This window comes from Nannobrachium achirus (genome assembly GCF_963921795.1).
Source record: "Nannobrachium achirus genome assembly, chromosome: 17".
Taxonomy (NCBI): Eukaryota; Metazoa; Chordata; class Actinopteri; order Myctophiformes; family Myctophidae; genus Nannobrachium; species Nannobrachium achirus.
Genome location: NC_137824.1, coordinates 37221547 through 37237796, shown reverse-complemented (window position 1 = coordinate 37237796; position 16250 = coordinate 37221547). Strand labels below are relative to the sequence as shown.

At 40.9% G+C, this 16250-nt stretch overlaps 3 protein-coding genes across 3 annotated transcripts in view; 2 read left to right on the top strand and 1 right to left on the bottom strand.

Annotated features, from left to right (window-relative positions):
• The window catches only part of ctso (cathepsin O), a 35013-nt gene extending 33858 nt beyond the window's left edge, over positions 1-1155 (bottom strand). Inside the window, exon 1 of the mRNA XM_080745558.1 lies at positions 954-1155. Coding sequence (XP_080601684.1) covers positions 954-1145 — 192 coding nt within the window. The 5' untranslated portion in view covers positions 1146-1155. The remainder of the gene's footprint in view (positions 1-953) is intronic.
• A 2464-nt stretch (positions 1156-3619) lies between these two features.
• Positions 3620-10409, top strand: asb5a (ankyrin repeat and SOCS box containing 5a; the record flags this gene model as incomplete). Its single annotated transcript, XM_080745881.1, has 7 exons — positions 3620-3824; positions 5894-5973; positions 6901-7008; positions 7923-8076; positions 8335-8469; positions 9975-10166; positions 10282-10409. The coding sequence occupies 7 exons, from the start codon at positions 3620-3622 to the stop codon at positions 10407-10409; spliced, it is 1002 nt and encodes a 333-aa protein (XP_080602007.1).
• A 1971-nt stretch (positions 10410-12380) lies between these two features.
• On the top strand, positions 12381-14671 carry spata4 (spermatogenesis associated 4; the record flags this gene model as incomplete). Its single annotated transcript, XM_080746711.1, has 4 exons — positions 12381-12421; positions 13256-13385; positions 14163-14272; positions 14434-14671. The coding sequence occupies 4 exons, from the start codon at positions 12381-12383 to the stop codon at positions 14669-14671; spliced, it is 519 nt and encodes a 172-aa protein (XP_080602837.1).
• Positions 14672-16250: the final 1579 nt, after the last annotated feature.

Sequence of the window (16250 nt, the reverse complement as noted above, 5' to 3'; positions counted from 1 at the left end):
ACACACCCATTGTAACTTCAAACTCCATTTTAACCATGATAGATTAATTAAAAACACACATCATTTTTTTTTTCTGGTGACTCATACTACCCTCCGAATACGTGAGCAGGCCGTGTTTTTTCAATAACCTTTTTCATTTATTTTAACTTTTGGTCATTTTATCGTCTAATCAAGCTTTTATGAACACCCTGAACAGTTTTTAATTTGCTTGATTCAATATGTAGATATTTGATGTAAATGTTACCAGGCCCTCCTCCTCCAGGGCTTCTCCCCATACACACCCATTGTAACTTCAAACTCCATTTTAACCATGATAGATTAATTAAAAACACACATCATTTTTTTTCTGGTGACTCATACTACCCTCCGAATACGTGAGCAGGCCGTGTTTTTTCAATAACCTTTTTCATTTATTTTTAATATTTTTTATTGTATTTAATTTTTTCCATTTTCCCAAAGAATTATTAAAAATAAATGAAAAAAGTTATTGAAAAAACACGGCCTGCTAACATATTAGGGTATTATGAGCCAACAGAAAAAAGTGGGAAGTGCATGCAACCATACAGAGATATTCACTTACAGTAAGCAGTGAATATTAGTGCAGATGGGTCCTACATTGCTGCAGTAATCAAATCAACAATTCCCCCCCCCCCCCCACCACCATTTTGATTGATACCAATACTTTTACTCAAGTAAATGTTTGATGCCATACTTTTACTTGTAACAGAGTACTTTTACATTGCTGTATGAAACTTTTACTCGAGTAAAGAATTTGAGTAGCTACTTTTTCCACCAATAATAATATGCATTTGATCGATTTTGACACGATAATGATAATCTATGATCATACGAGAGTAAAAGTCGGTAAAAATACAGATGATAGCCTATAGTCTTGTTTAATTTGGACAAACAATTAATAACCAATGTCTGTCACTGCCTCGCTGTTTTCCTACCTGGAAATAGACGTGACGCTGGTAATACTCCAGACTGTTGAGCTCATAAATGCGACCAAACTTCTCTCTGAACGAAACGAAACTATCTCCAATCACTGTAACGTTCAACTTATCCATAGAACAAGCATTTCGCCCAAACAAAGAGACTGAGACTACAAAGTCTATAAATATAGAGAATCCACCACCCCTCATTTGACAGACAGCTGTGCTTTTAATCAACAGTAGTGTACATAAAATAAAATCTGATTTTAAGTCATGTCTGTTATGCTGATTATGTAACCCCTATTGAATTATGTGACTCAAGAGGTCACTGTGTAAGCGAGAATTTGTCATGTATTATCTGACTGTCAGTCTGTCACATAATTCGATATGTCACAGTTTTCTGCGTAACAATGAACACAAACCATTATGACGCAAACCAAGGAAGTTTTTACGCAATCAGTGCCTTGACGCAAAACGAGGGAACCATATCACTCTGTACGCATTCGTTTTAGTGTTCCAGCTTTTGACTGACTGACTGACTGACTGACTGACTGACTGACTGACTGACTGACTACTTCAGTTTGCAATTTGCAGCACAGGACGTTACAGTTGTAACAGTTCAGATACAAGGTCTACTGATTTAAACCCAAGAAAGCACAATTTTGTTTACATTAGGGTCCTTGTACTCAATTCATTTTGATATTAAACATTAAACGACAGACTAATATCAAAAAATGCTATGCAAAACATCATATAACAGTCAGAAATCAGAAATAACAAAATATAGGACTACTGTAGGACCTATATGTAGTAGGCTACACTAAAGGGGTGGGGGGGGGTAGGCTTTGACCTTTTACAGGGACCAGTGTCAAGTTGCAGCCACCATACTGTCAAATCTGGGTTGAACGTGATTTGTTCTAACTCTGTGAAAAGTGTAAGCCTGATTGAGGTGCCTAGGCACAAATCACATAATAGGCTGTGATGCCTGACAATGTATTGTGGGTTCAAGCCCTGATCCAGATGGCATTTTGATGCATGTCACTCCCCATCTCTCTCTCCCTGTTAACTGTCTGTCTACTGTACTACTACTAGGCAAAACAACCCAAAATGTATCTTTGGGAAAAGTTTAAGCCTAACACCAGGAATCCCACCCCCTGTACATATTTGCTATAGTGTGGATGATGTCTTTTATATTATTGAATATTAGTTTGATCTCAATGAATTGAATACATCGGATCACAATGGACGTACCATTAATATATAGCACTACCATTGTATAATAATTGTATCGTACAACTGACTGTACTATTTGCAAACCGGATTCAATGAACAAAATCACCTGTCTTCTCTCTCCTGATTGGATCAAATTGTCTACAGCAGGGTTCCCCAATAGGCGGCCCGCGGGCCATTTGCGGCCCACGGGGGGCTACTGTCTGGCCCCCACCAACCCCAGTAATAATGGTGGTATAAGAGCAGCAACAACACTATAGTATATCGTCATTGTCGGGTGGAAAACCCGAATCTAAAAATGTGTACGTTCTTTTGCAAAGTATAAGCTCTGCTTCATCATACAAGGCCGTCGCACAAAAGTAGTGAAAACAGCAGATCTACAAGCACACAACGCCTCGCGGTGCGAGGCGTTGCGTGCTTATAGATCGGCTGTTTTCACTAGTTTAAATCATTTTTAAAAAGATAAATGCAAAACGAACGGTTTTGGACATACAAGATTTTCACCCGACAACGACGATATCTGAACTGTCACTGGAGTAGCGGGAACGCCACCGTCGCCCCCTGCAATGCTGTGGCCCTCGGCTTGGTACCCTAGACATAATTTGGCCCTTGGGGAAAAACTAATTGGGGAACCCTGGTCTACAGCAATGATTACTATCAGAATATAGAGCTATGCACTTATTTCAACTCTTATACTGTAAGTAAGCAATGACCATACATGAAGCTAGTTAACATTTGTTTTTTAGGTTTCTTTAGAACTTGATTATATTGTGTTTTTCTCTAGATAGATATCCATTTACATTGTTATATTGCTGCTAATGTACTGACCTATTATCTTGTTTATTATTGTGATGTTGTATCTGCTTATTGTAAGTCGCTTTGGATTAAAAGCGTCTGCTAAATGCCTAAACTGTAAACTGTAAACTGTAAGCACATTAATAAACACTGGATGGAGGGGGATGGCAAGTATACTGCAATATTGGTGAGTTTCTGTTTGGATGAATGGGCTGTCAAGGGTTGGTATTGCAACATAGATGCCAGATAACATTATAGCATCTGAGTTGCTTGCGGCTATCTCTTTGCCAGAAGTTGTAGATCTACAAGTTCACAACACAGCCCAACGCAATGTGTTGTGAGCTTGTAGATCTGCTATTTTTGGCTAATGTTCCACCAGTGCAGTACATTATATAGAGAAAAGCATTAAAAATATACAATTTAATTTCCATCCAATTACTATCCAAAATGCCAAAAGGTCAAAAACTTTTATTTTGATTGTGAAGTCCATATATTTCCTGCTGTCCTGTAGCTTAGCTGTGGCTCATGTGACAGCTTCAGTCAGAGACTCGGACGAAACAAAAAATAGACTGCTATAGTAAACTACACTGTATGTGCATTTGGAGCTATACTATCTGACCCCTACCTAACTGACTGACTGTAACGTGTTGGGGGATAAGATGCCAGACGCGAAAGAAGAATTCTACAGTAAGCCATTTGCGGTGCAGCTGTCTAATGTTTATCTGAGCATCTTTGCCCTATTCTGCTTCAAACTCTTCGTAAAGATCTCCCTGAACATACTCACATACTTCTACGTGATCAGAGGGAACCGCAAAGAGGCAGCCAGGATATCTGCAGAGTTCTATGACTATGGTCAACAACACAGTGAGTATGCAACACCAACTCAAAGACAGGAAGAGGTATAAGCCTGAAGTTAAGACATGCCCGACAGTATATGCCAAAAATAATATTTAACATGAAAAATATTCTTTGCTGATACTATCAGAAATATATGCATCTGTGTGGGGCTTCAGTGAATAATTACTGTGATGTTACTGTATTGGTACAGATTTTCACAACACTACAACAGTGCATACCAATATACGTTTTATCTGCAATTGCCCATTATCTTCTGAAATCTACAGTACACAGTCAAATCCTCCGTGTCAACTTAACTCCAAGAGTGTACAAACAACTCAACTGAGACCCAGCCAGCTGTGTTTTCTTTCCTCTCTAATTTATTAATAGAACAGGGTTATGAAACCCCCCCACCCCCTCAGCGGCCTACTTTCCGTTCTCAACTGTACCTCAAAACACACACACACACACACACACACACCCACACACACCATTTGCTGTTGTCAGGGTCGGGCAGTTTATGGACATTTTTCGGGGAGATTCAGGGAGCAGACGAGAGAGAGCCTAATAATTCAAAATGGAAACTCTACAGAATACTAATCAGGTCGGTTCAGGGCATTAGTCCCGCTCTTTTAGTTCAGACCCCCCTCGTTCCTCAAACTATGTTTGATGTCTGGAGCTGCCGTCTGATCTCATCCCAAACTGACACTCGTCATTATCGAGCAGAACAGACTGCATGAATGCAATGGCATCATGAACTGAACAGAGGAAATTGAGCTGGTTTTGGTTTCTGTGTATTAACTGAGCGGTATGGAGGAAGATGATGATAAAGCTGTATGGAATGCATATGGTGTTATTATGGACATCGACCCAGGTGTGTTTTATTTGTGATGTTCATGTTACACTCTACCATTATTTGCATCACACCAATAGCATTTGCAAATGAATTACCGTATGTAATATGTGTCATGCAAAATGGGTGGTCAGACATTTGTTAAATACTTTTTTGTATTTTACTTTTCTTTATCTAGATATAGTAGAAGAGTGTAGAGACAGACACAAGACATAACAGGAGTTAAAATCAAACTTTTAACTCACAAAGTGCATGTGGTCAGTGTTCCAACAGGCAATGTACCAATAATTTGCCAGGACATTGGTCAGTCACTGAAAAACTAAACTATGTCTATGAACTATTGTGTGGTGTATACATTAAATGAAGACCACGAAGAAGGTCAATGTGGCAAACTACACAAAGAAAACTACACCGTGGTGATGACTTATCACTGCAGACTGTACTCTGATAGGGCCTTAAGGGACACATTTCTAAGTATCTTGTAGAAAAAGGTTCCAACACATTTCAATTGTTACAGCAGGCAGGTGTGTGCATGACAGTAAAACGTTTGTAAATACATTAATGATGTGATTATAATCCATTTCTAATGGATAAAGCCTAGGCCTGGACGAAAGGTCACGCTCACTGCCCCTCTCATCCAGGCTTCCAGCTATTGTCTTCTCTTTTATGCCAGAGCCAACAGGAGGCTCTCTCTGAGTCTCTGCTGCTTTTCATAACGTACTAACGGCAGTTTTCCGCAAGTGGCCTCTCAATCCGACCTTTGCCATCAGGTTACACACTGATTGAGCAGGGAATCCTCGTCATCCAACTTCCACAGTCATCAGCCATGATGTCCACCAGAGGTACCCGGTACCAGAGGGTCCCCAGCCAAATGAGTTACTGTAAAATAATAGGGGGGTAACGATACAGTAACTGCATCGATGCATCGATTATAATTTCAACAATCAAAGTATATAGATATGTAAACAGCAACAATATTGTATGGTTTGACTTTGTATTGTATCGAATCATTTTGCGATGGAAAAAAATGAAAAATGTTATACTTACAAAATAGCCTATCTACAAGCTCAGCAGAGAGGTTGTACTGTAGAGCTCTAGGAATCATTTTGAAAATATTATCTTATGGGGTCCCTAGGACAAAATCATTTCCTGATGGCGGTTCATGGCTGAATACATTTCAATTTGGGGTCCTTGATATGGAAATGTTTGAGAACCACTGATCTGTACAGAGTTTCTTTTTCAGGGTCCTGGGCCGACCGCTCGCCTCTGCATGACGCTGCTTGTCAGGGCCGCTTGCTCCCCCTCAAAAACCTCATTCAACAGGTGGGAGCCAGAATCACAACAATCACATTCATACAGTACATAGTGAGGTTGAGAATCTGATTATACAAATGACCCCAGGTTAACAGCAGTGGTGGGAAAAGTACCGTTTTGCTTCAAGGAGCTATAGTCAACTTTTTCATTGTAGGGCCTACACTTTGTTTACATCAACAATGTAAACAAAGTGTCAGTCTGACAATGGCCAAAATGATTATTTTATCATTATTTTTACGCTGTTTGTGGTCATTTTTTAATAGAAACACATATGAAGCTTATTTTTTTATAAAATATTTTCGAAACATTATTTTTATTTTAGCATCCGTTTTTCAAGAAAAAGTTGACTATAGCTCCTTTAAGTAAAAGTATCAATACTGCAATGTAGAAATACTCTGTTACGAGTCTGGAATTGAAAATGTACTTGAGTAAAAGTACTAAAGTATTGGAATCAAAATGTACTTAAATTACCAAAAGTATAAACATTATGCAGAACAAGTTCACCTTTTGAAAATAGCAGATCTACAGGCTCACAATGCGTCCCTTCGCGACACATTGTGAGCTTGTGTATCGGCAATCTTCAAATGGCCGAAGGGCTGAAGTGGTTTGTGTGTGCATGTTTTGTGATCATAATAAAAATCTACAAAGTAACTAGTAGCTAAAGCTTTCAAATAATTGTAATGGAGTAAAAGTACAATATTTCCCTCTGAGATGGAGTGGAATAGAAGTAAAAGTACTGAAAACTGGAAATACTCTAGTAAAGTAAAAGTACCTCGAAATTGTACTTGAGTACAGTACTTGAGTAAATGCTCTTGGTTACTTTACATCACTGGTTAACAGTGTATACATTATCACAGTACATGGTTCCGTGTGCTATTTATTGCACGGCAGGTAATGGCAATATTTCCTTTGGATCATTGACTGTCTCTCCCACAGGGTCACAATGTGAATGTCATGACCATAGATCATGTGACACCCCTCCATGAGGCCTGCCTGGGAGGCCATGGGATGTGTGTTAGGATCCTCATCGATGCAGGAGCCAATGTAAGTCCCTGTGTGTGTGTGTGTGTGTGTGTGTGTGTGTGTGTGTGTGTGTGTGTGTGTGTGTGTGTGTGTGTGTGTGTGTGTGTGTGTGTGTGTGTGTGTGTGTGTGTGTGTGTGTGTGTGTGTGTGTGTGTGTGTGTGTGTGCGTGCGTGCGTGCGTGCGTGGGTGGGTGTGTGTGTGTGTGTGTGTGTGTGCGCGCGCGCGCGCGTGTGTTTGTGTGTGTATGTACTGTACAGTACAGTATGTGTGAATGTGTCTGTCAGAGCTGCAAGATGTGGCGAAATAAAATCATATCTCTTTATGCCAAATATTTCGATATCAATACGATATATGATATTACCTTACAAATGTCATATTCAGTGAAAACAAGTGGAAAAATAAACATTCAAAATTATCACTCTTGATTTTAAGTGCTATTGGGTTCCCACACTTGTTATTTGCAAACACTTATCAAGTGTTTGCTACACTTGATAAGTGTAGCAAAAGTTAAAAATATTATTTTGAATTTCTCTGACCAAAAGTAAAACGCATACTTTCCTAGGATGCATGCTCTTATTTTGAAGTGTCTACTCTCGTTTGACTTGACACGAACATGTTAGTCACATCAAAGTCACGGTAAACCACTGAGTTAATTTTCACCCGTATATTTATTTTATATAAATAAATTATATATATTTATCTATAAATAAATATACGGGCACAATTGAACTCAGTGATCGCAATATGGGGGCGATATATCGCCCATACCGTTGCCTTTTGCGATACTGATATTGCGCGTGGTCATACTGAGATAGCGATACGATAATATATTGTGCGTGCTTGCATGCTACTCTGTTGCTGTAATTTTAAAGGTGTTCTTATAGTTAGTTTGGTGAGATAACGTGTTAAGAAAAGAAAATGTGTTGATGTCCAGGTCAATGTGTGCACCATTGATGGTGTCACGCCACTGTTTAACGCCTGTTCAGTGGGCAGCGTGTCCTGCGCTGAACTCCTCCTGGAGAATGGAGCCAAACCTCAGGCTGCCGCCATGCACCTCCCATCAGCCATGCATGAAGCCACCAGCAAAGGTAGTCCATCTACTGGTCCGGGGACCCCCATGGGGAGGTTCCAGGGGGTCACCAGCTAAACAATTGTAAACTTGGCTTTTGAGGTCATCAGACGTACACATTTTGCAGGGGAAATTAATTTCCCCACACTATTATGATGTCTTCAAATCAGAACAATGGCATTTGTTTTCAAAACCAGCGAGGTGTCTCTTTTAGAGAAAGCCCTTCACCCAGAAAGGTGTGCATGGGTATGGTTCATGGCTTCATCCTTGCCCTCAGGACACAGCGGCTGTGTGGAGGCTCTGGTGACGTGGGGAGCAGACGTGGACATGGACATCCCTCACCTGGGGACAGCGCTCTACACAGCCTGTGTCTATCAGGAGCTGGAGTGTGCCAGGAGGCTCCTCAGAGAAGGTTCCATTCATTATTAACACTTTAAGCCATTGCGGTGATATACTCCCCATAGGCGTCTATTCATTGCTCTGCAAAGAAACTGCTTTATCTCAGAATCTTTCTCCAAAAACGCTTTGATCGCCAAGAAACCCTTTTTTTCACAGCAACACTGCTTTACAATTTTTCTTTTCCTTGTGAAAGTAAACACCCTGATCCACATCAAAACATAGTGAATTTCAACAACATGGACACGATCGTGGCTTCCGGGCATCTTCAAAATAAAGCGCAGTGAATGGCGGCACACTGTATCCAAATAATGAATTATATCCTGGCACTAAAAGTGGTGTAAAGTATTCAAATGTTTTACTGAAGTAAAAGTGTCAAGGCTGCGCTGTAGAAGTACTCCGTTAGTAAAAGTAAAAGTCAGGAATTAAAAATTAAAAAAAGAGTAAAAGTACAAAAGTATTGGTATCAAAATGTACGTAAAGTACCAAAAGTAGAAAGTACTCATTATGCAGAATGTTATTATTCAGAAGTTCAAAATATAGAAAAAATATTGTGTAAATAGCCGATCGGCTATTTTCAAATGTATTGCGACCGTCAAATCGCAGTTACTATCAAAACCTCCATCGGCTGTCAGTCTGTCAGTCACACGTCACACTTTTGCCCTTCTCATATCTCCGCCACCGTTGCCCCGATCCATGCCAAAATTTGCACACACTCCTTAGCTGTCAAACCACTACCCCCACCCCTCATTTCTCACATGCCCCTCTTCTAGCGCACCATGAGGCCGATTCTTGCAAGACACATTTTTGGACACTGCTCCTACATATTTTGCCCTAAAATCACGCAAAGCAGTACACAGTATCTCTACAGTCATGTCATCAAAATGCATCTGTCCCATCTAGCGCCACCATCTGGCTAATTTTTTTAAAACACATTTTTGGACACTGCTCCTACAGATTTTGCCCTAAAATAACGCAAAGCGGTACACAGTATGTCTAAAGTCATGTCATCAACATGGATCTGTCCCATTTCCCATATTCCCTCCTGATTGGCTACCATTACCTTCTAAAGTTTGTGTATGCAACCTGACGGTCGCTTATCTCCTGATTTTAGGAAGTCTTACTGGTATAGGGCTCAAGTGGTTAATGTATGTTTTTTAAGAATAATCAAAATCTACAAAGTAACTAGTAAGTAAGGTTTTCAAATAATTGTAGTAGAGTAAAAGTACAATATATGCTTCTGAGATGTAGTGAAAGTACAACTGAAAGTATAGAAAATTGGAAATACTCCAGGAAAGGTACTTCAAAATTCTACTTACTATAGGCAAAAAGTAGTATAACATGCATGTGTACATTCACAACACATGTACTCCATGTATACACACCAAAACCAATTCACATACGATACGCACGATTATACAGTACTGTACATGCACACAAGCACGCACCCTCATCCCACAGGGACACAACATGGAGATGATGTTTCCATAATGAGGCACACTGTGCCTGTTCTCCATACAGGGGCCAACGTCCAGAAAGGGAAGTTTTTGGACTCTCCTCTCCACGCGGCAGCAGAGAAGGACTGCACCGCCGTGGTCAAGCTGCTGCTGGACTTTGGGGCTGACATCAATGCCAGGAACCTAGACTATCAGAGACCTGTGGAGGTGTCTCCCCCTAGCAGTCGCACAGAGGGCTTACTACTCCTGTATGAAGGTACCAGTTTCACTTTCACATGCTTTTGGACGGTGTTTTACAGGTCTGAACAGCGTCCTTTGGCTCTGTAAAGTTAGAATTACTAACAAAAAGCATTGTTCTGACCTCTCTACAGCGACTCCTCGCCTACTGAGTCAGTTGTGTCGTCACTGTATCAGAAGCTGCGTTGGTAGAGACAGACTCCACCTTCTCGTTCACCTTCCCCTGCCGAACACGGTCCAAAACTACCTCCGCTACAGATGACCGTCTGCCTGGAGTAGCCTGCCTGGGTTGCCACAAGAACTGTTTATGACACAACACACAAACACCACATGGCACCTCAGTAAAGACACCCCTTCAATAAAGACATCTCCTCATTGAAGAACAGGGAGTGATTTAATTAAAAAGGGGAGGATTTTCTTTTTGTTACAACTAATATACTTGTAGCCTTATTCATAGTACCAAATACAGAAAATATCTACAAGGGAGCTACAAGGGATAAAATCGGTGATAGAAATGAGTGACCAGATGGGGACATCAGAAGCAAAGGGATGGATTTCACCTCATCCCTCTCAGCAAAACGAACCCTGAGAAGAAATCCCCTTATCAAAGACTTCCAGGACCATGGACAGTTCCTCAGCACTCAGTCAAATTAAAAGTTTTTTTCTTTTTCTTGTTTTTTCTTTGTGTTTAAAAGTGTTACATAGCTCTATATTCTGATGATTGTTAGTATTCAGGGGTTTCCAGTCTCCATGTCTTTCCAGCTCCAGATACATTTTCAGGGAGGGATACTAATTTCATCCAAAACTCAATGCTGTTCAACCGCCCCCTATCAACATTGGGATTGGCTGATATGCTCACAGCTCTCCGCTCAATGGTATGTCCCCTGACTCCCCTCTATATCTTGTTTCACTTCTAACAATATGGAAGTTTGATACTCATGAAAAGCATGTGCTCATGAAAAGCTGTTTCAGCTTTAATACAGCTCATATAATCTTAAAGCCCCCCTGCCCCGCTCAGTGGGGATTGGCCTCCGCCAAGGTGCATTTCCACCTACCCTGTTTGTGATATCGTGGAGGAAAAGGTCTACGGCTTGGTGAGCTGAGGATTGCTTCACTGCATTTTGCAGATGATGTGGTCCTAATGGCATCATCAGTCTGTGACCTACAGCTATAGGATGTGATCTGAAGGTCATGGTTCTCAGCAGGAAGCCGGCGGATTGCCCACGCTGGGTAGGGAATGAGAACTTACCCTAAGTGAAGGAGTTCAAGTATCTCGGGTCGTGTTCACAAGTGCTGGGAAGCAAAAGCTGGAGATCACCTGGAGAAATTGGAGCAGCAGGAGTGGTATTGAGCTTGCTGTACCGCACTGTTGTGATGAAAAGAGAGCTGAGCAAGAAGGCAAAGCTCTCGATATGACGGGCAATCTTCGTTACCACGGTCACCCTTGGTCATTCATTTGATCCAACACATATAGTAAACCTTCTAATCCGCGAGGGCCGTGTTTTTTCAATTGCTTTTTTTTAAGGAAAAAAGTTTAATAGTTTACAAAATAAAATAAATTAAAAAATACATACAAAATACATAAAAAAGACACGTCCCTCTCAAGTCTTTTGAGCATGAAAATCATGGGTTTCTGTGTCACACCTTGCATGCATTGTAGTGTGTTTTTTTACTTAATATGTTATGTTCAGATGATAAATAATAAAGGTCAGAAAATGTTTGCAGTTTGTTTGTCTTAAAGGAAAGAAGGTAGCTTCTCTTTCACAGCTGATTGAGTGTTAACCTGGGAAGAGGGGAACACAGAACCTGGGGAACATAGGGAGGACCCCCTGGTGGAGGTAATAGCCTGGGGGTTTTAGCCTGGGTTATGTTACATTTAACCACTTAATTAAAAACTGGACATGTCATTATTAAAAATAGCTGATCTACAAGCTCAAAATTGTGTGTTTGTGAATTCTAAACCATAGTTTCAGTGAAATACAGAAATTGCAAGATAATAGGCTGGAGAGAGCTTCTTCTCAGTTTAACTACAATTATTAGTTGTTTTAGGCTCCCTCGCTACACCTCTGTCATCTCCTTTTCTTTAATTAATTAAATTAATTCACTAGGCCTATTTCATTCATGAATATTAACCCTAACCCTAGGCCATTTAACACTAGACAGATCTTGGGTCCAAGCTGTTCCCTAGCAACACAAGTCCACTGACAAGGCCTAACCCAGGAGCACATGTGACATGACATCACCTTACCTTCACAACAAGGTTGCCATGGAAAGGTAAACAAGTCACAATGTTGTAAGCATTAGCCATAATGCTGCTACAGTACAAGCTTGGAGAAGCTTTACTTTTCTAAGGCTAGACAAAGCGGACTCCTCTGGGAAACACAGCAGGAAAAGAAACAAAGCCAACACACAACTATAAACACGCTATGTAGCATGGATTATTCACATCCTCCCAGAAAGTCAGGGCTCCCAAGAGATGTCCTGAAATGGCTTCAAGGCCTCGATTTGTCCATTTCTCCAAGGAATGTGCACAGGTGAGTTCACAGCAGGCACACCTCTTGATTAACAAACTAAAACCCAAGCTACACAAGGTGATTGACTGCACAGTCTGGCTTTTCAGCGGTGCAAAACTTTAAACTCTAAAACTACGGTGGCATTGGCAATAATATATTTTTAACTGTTTATCATATTGACTGGTTTATTGTTCTGAATCTGATCTTGCGTCTTTATGTATTATATGCTAATTCTGGTGCTGGTGTTTTTAATTGCTTTTTTTTTCTTTCTTTATGTTTAGAAATGCCAGCTGTTATTTAAAAAATGTAAAACTCAATAAACATATTTGAGAGAAAAAAAGAAAAGCCAGCTGTTATGTGGTAGCCTCATCACTCACATATACCGTATAGTACAATCTTAAGTAGCCATATCATTTAGAGATTCTTACCACTATCATGCTAGTTTTCATTGTTGTCAGCAGATTTAGAGGTCATTGTCTATATTTAATTTTACAGTGATAGATAACACAGATAGTGATAGCACCTACTGTACATCCATTCAACAACTTCAACCATAGAGTCTAGGTGTCTATCAGTTCTCCCTGTATATTCACAGAGACTTCGCTAATGGTTGCATTGTGGCAGAGATCTTCTCTTTGTACTACCCCGAGGACTGTTCAATGCATTCATTTATCAACGGGACATCACTTACTGCCAAGCTGGGGAACTGGAGCCAGTTAGAACGGGTAAGCTGGGCCAAGAGAGGAAATGGAGCCCCAGCTGCCAGCCACAACTTCATGGCTGTGATCATCACTACACTAATACATTGGTCTCACTCTCATCCAGCATCCAATGTTACAGACATGATCACATCCATTTCAGTTAGACGCTGAACCCTGCAAGGGCATAAGTTAAGATACACAGATATAACTTCATACAATCCACAAAATCATAAGTTTATCATCATTTATGATGAGTTAGGTTGAACGTGTCTGGCTGCCGTGGGTTTATATGTGTATTAACTTGTTAGCGATTGAGAATGGGGGGGAGAAGAGTGAGGCTGAACATCTACACTTGCCTTCCGTGTCTACCTGAACTATCGCTATGCTTTGACATTTCTACAGTGAGCTTGGCTAGTTATGATTCAATCACACAATGCTTATAATATTAAACTAAACTGTGTTAGTATATGCTACTACTCAGAGTGTACAAACTGATCTGTAATTTTACTGTGTAGGGCTCTATTTGTCTCTCTCACTCTCTCACTCACTCTGTCCCCTTTTCTCACTGTTTGTGTCTCTCTCACTCTCTGTCTTTCCCCCTCTATATCTAACCACTCCCTGATTATGACCAGGACATGCAACAAACTATCTGGTAGGTGTAGGACGATAAACTTGCGGTATTCTACGAGTGCTCCCCAAGGACCACTGGTGTACAACATCTAGGCGACATGTAAAAACAATGTTTTCTGCAAAGTGTTTTTTTTTTTTTTCTAAATATTTTTAGTTCTTCAGTTTTTACAGAAGCGACGCCTCCAGCTGACGAAGGAGGCCGTTGAAGGAACCATGCACTGCAAACCAGGAGCTGCAGAGGTGCTTGTGCAGGAAGTCTACGGCCTACTAACCAACCGCAGGTCACACACTGGGCAAGCCAGCAAGACAAATATGACACAGATTTATTTTAAAAATAAAAAAAATTGGCAAAAAACTAAAACAGATTTGACATACTGTATATGTTTTTTTTGGTGTTGTTATTTTGGATGGATGGGTAGATCACACAGGTCTGTCCTTATAGGATTATTAAAAGCCTGCGGGACGCAGAGTTTGACTTCAGCGACCGGCAGTACCAGAACCAGCTGCCCATGGTGGCCCGCTCCACCGCATCCACCGCCATCAAGAACAACCTGAGCCTCGGTGAGTTAATGGCGGAACCCGACATCAGAACCAACCAAAGGAAGGTCTGGGACATCATACACAAACACCTGGAGCACAGAGCCACAGACCGGCTGCACAACCCTGGTCAGTATCGGTAAGAGATAGGATGTTATTTTAACCAATCTGTATAGTAGATTAAGCTAAGTTGCAATAGAACTAGTACCTCTGTGGTGGTTGGAGGTTGCCTCGCTGACATTTCAACCCTGGTGTTTTGAACATCGATTGTTGAAGAATAAATTATTTGAAGCAGACTGGATTGATACTAGACACTAGATTCAAGATTCAAGATTCAATAACTTTATTGCCATGTCAACAAGTTGATAGGAATTTGTCTTGGTTCACTCTCAACATAAAACAAAAAAACAAGGACAGTGCACATTATACAGACATCCATAAACACACAAAGTAAACAACAGGAAACAATCCCCAGCAGCAGTTTAAAGTGCTATATACATACAGTATATTACCACATAAGTGCATAACGAGTCAGTGCAAGTTCAGGTGTCTAATAGCTAAGGGGTAGGTGCTGTCTCTGAAGCGAGATGTTTTGCTTATAATGCTTCTGTATCTCCTGCCTGATGGGAGGAGATTGAAGAGGTAGTGAGCGGGATGAGAGTTGTCTGCTATGATTTTATTAGCCTTCCTAATTATTCTTGTGGAGAAGAGTGATGAGAGTGAGGGGAGGCTACGTCCTATGATCTTTGATGCTCGGCGTACTACCCTCTCTAGCTGAGTCTTGTCCTGGGATGTTGTGTGACCAAACCAAACAGTCAATGAAAAGGTGAGCACACTTTCAATGGTAGCCCTATAAAAGTGGGTCATGGCCGCCTGCTTGGCTGACCCTGAACTTTTTTAGCTGCCGCAGGAAGTAGAGCCGCTGGTGTGATTTTTTGATCTTTATACTGGTGTTGAGATCCCATGTAAGGGATTCATGGATGGTGGTCCCAAGGAACTGAAAGGAGGAGACCCTCTCAACCGCTTCCCCATTAATGGAGAGAGGGAGGAGGGGACTGGAGATCTTTCTAAAATCAACAACCATCTCTTTGGTTTTAGAGATGTTGAGGATCAAGTTGTTGCTCTCGCACCATCCCACCAGCTCCACTACTTCTCTGCGGTAGTCAGATTGTACCAACCGCCATGTTTATAATGTAGTTATGACATCATTGCAATTACCTCCCTCTGTCGGGACAGGGAGACAATGGACATAATTAAAACCTAGGGATGCACCGAATATTCGGCCACCGAATATATTCGTCAGAATAGTGCAAAAAAAACGCATATTCGTCTTTCTGCCGAATAGATTTTAAGGCTACCGTGAACCTACATCGTCTCTTGGGTTACACTGATCGCACTCACACAAATGCCCTGCACCCTCGGTTGACATGGCCATGAACTATTGAATCTTGAGTCACCCTATAGTGGCTTATATGTGACATTGAACCTGAGCATAATATTAATAATAATGTAGATCGATGCCTATTAGTAGGTGATTATATATATTTATATAAAACACCTTAGAACACCATGAGTAGCCTACATTTATTTTCAGCATGGGTGACCCAAATGGGACTCACAACTTTAACCCTGGCATTGGTACAGAGTACAGACACAATAATCTCAGATAACTACACCGGGTATTGTCAACGTTAGTGCCTCTCTCTGCCCTCGAGCAACAGA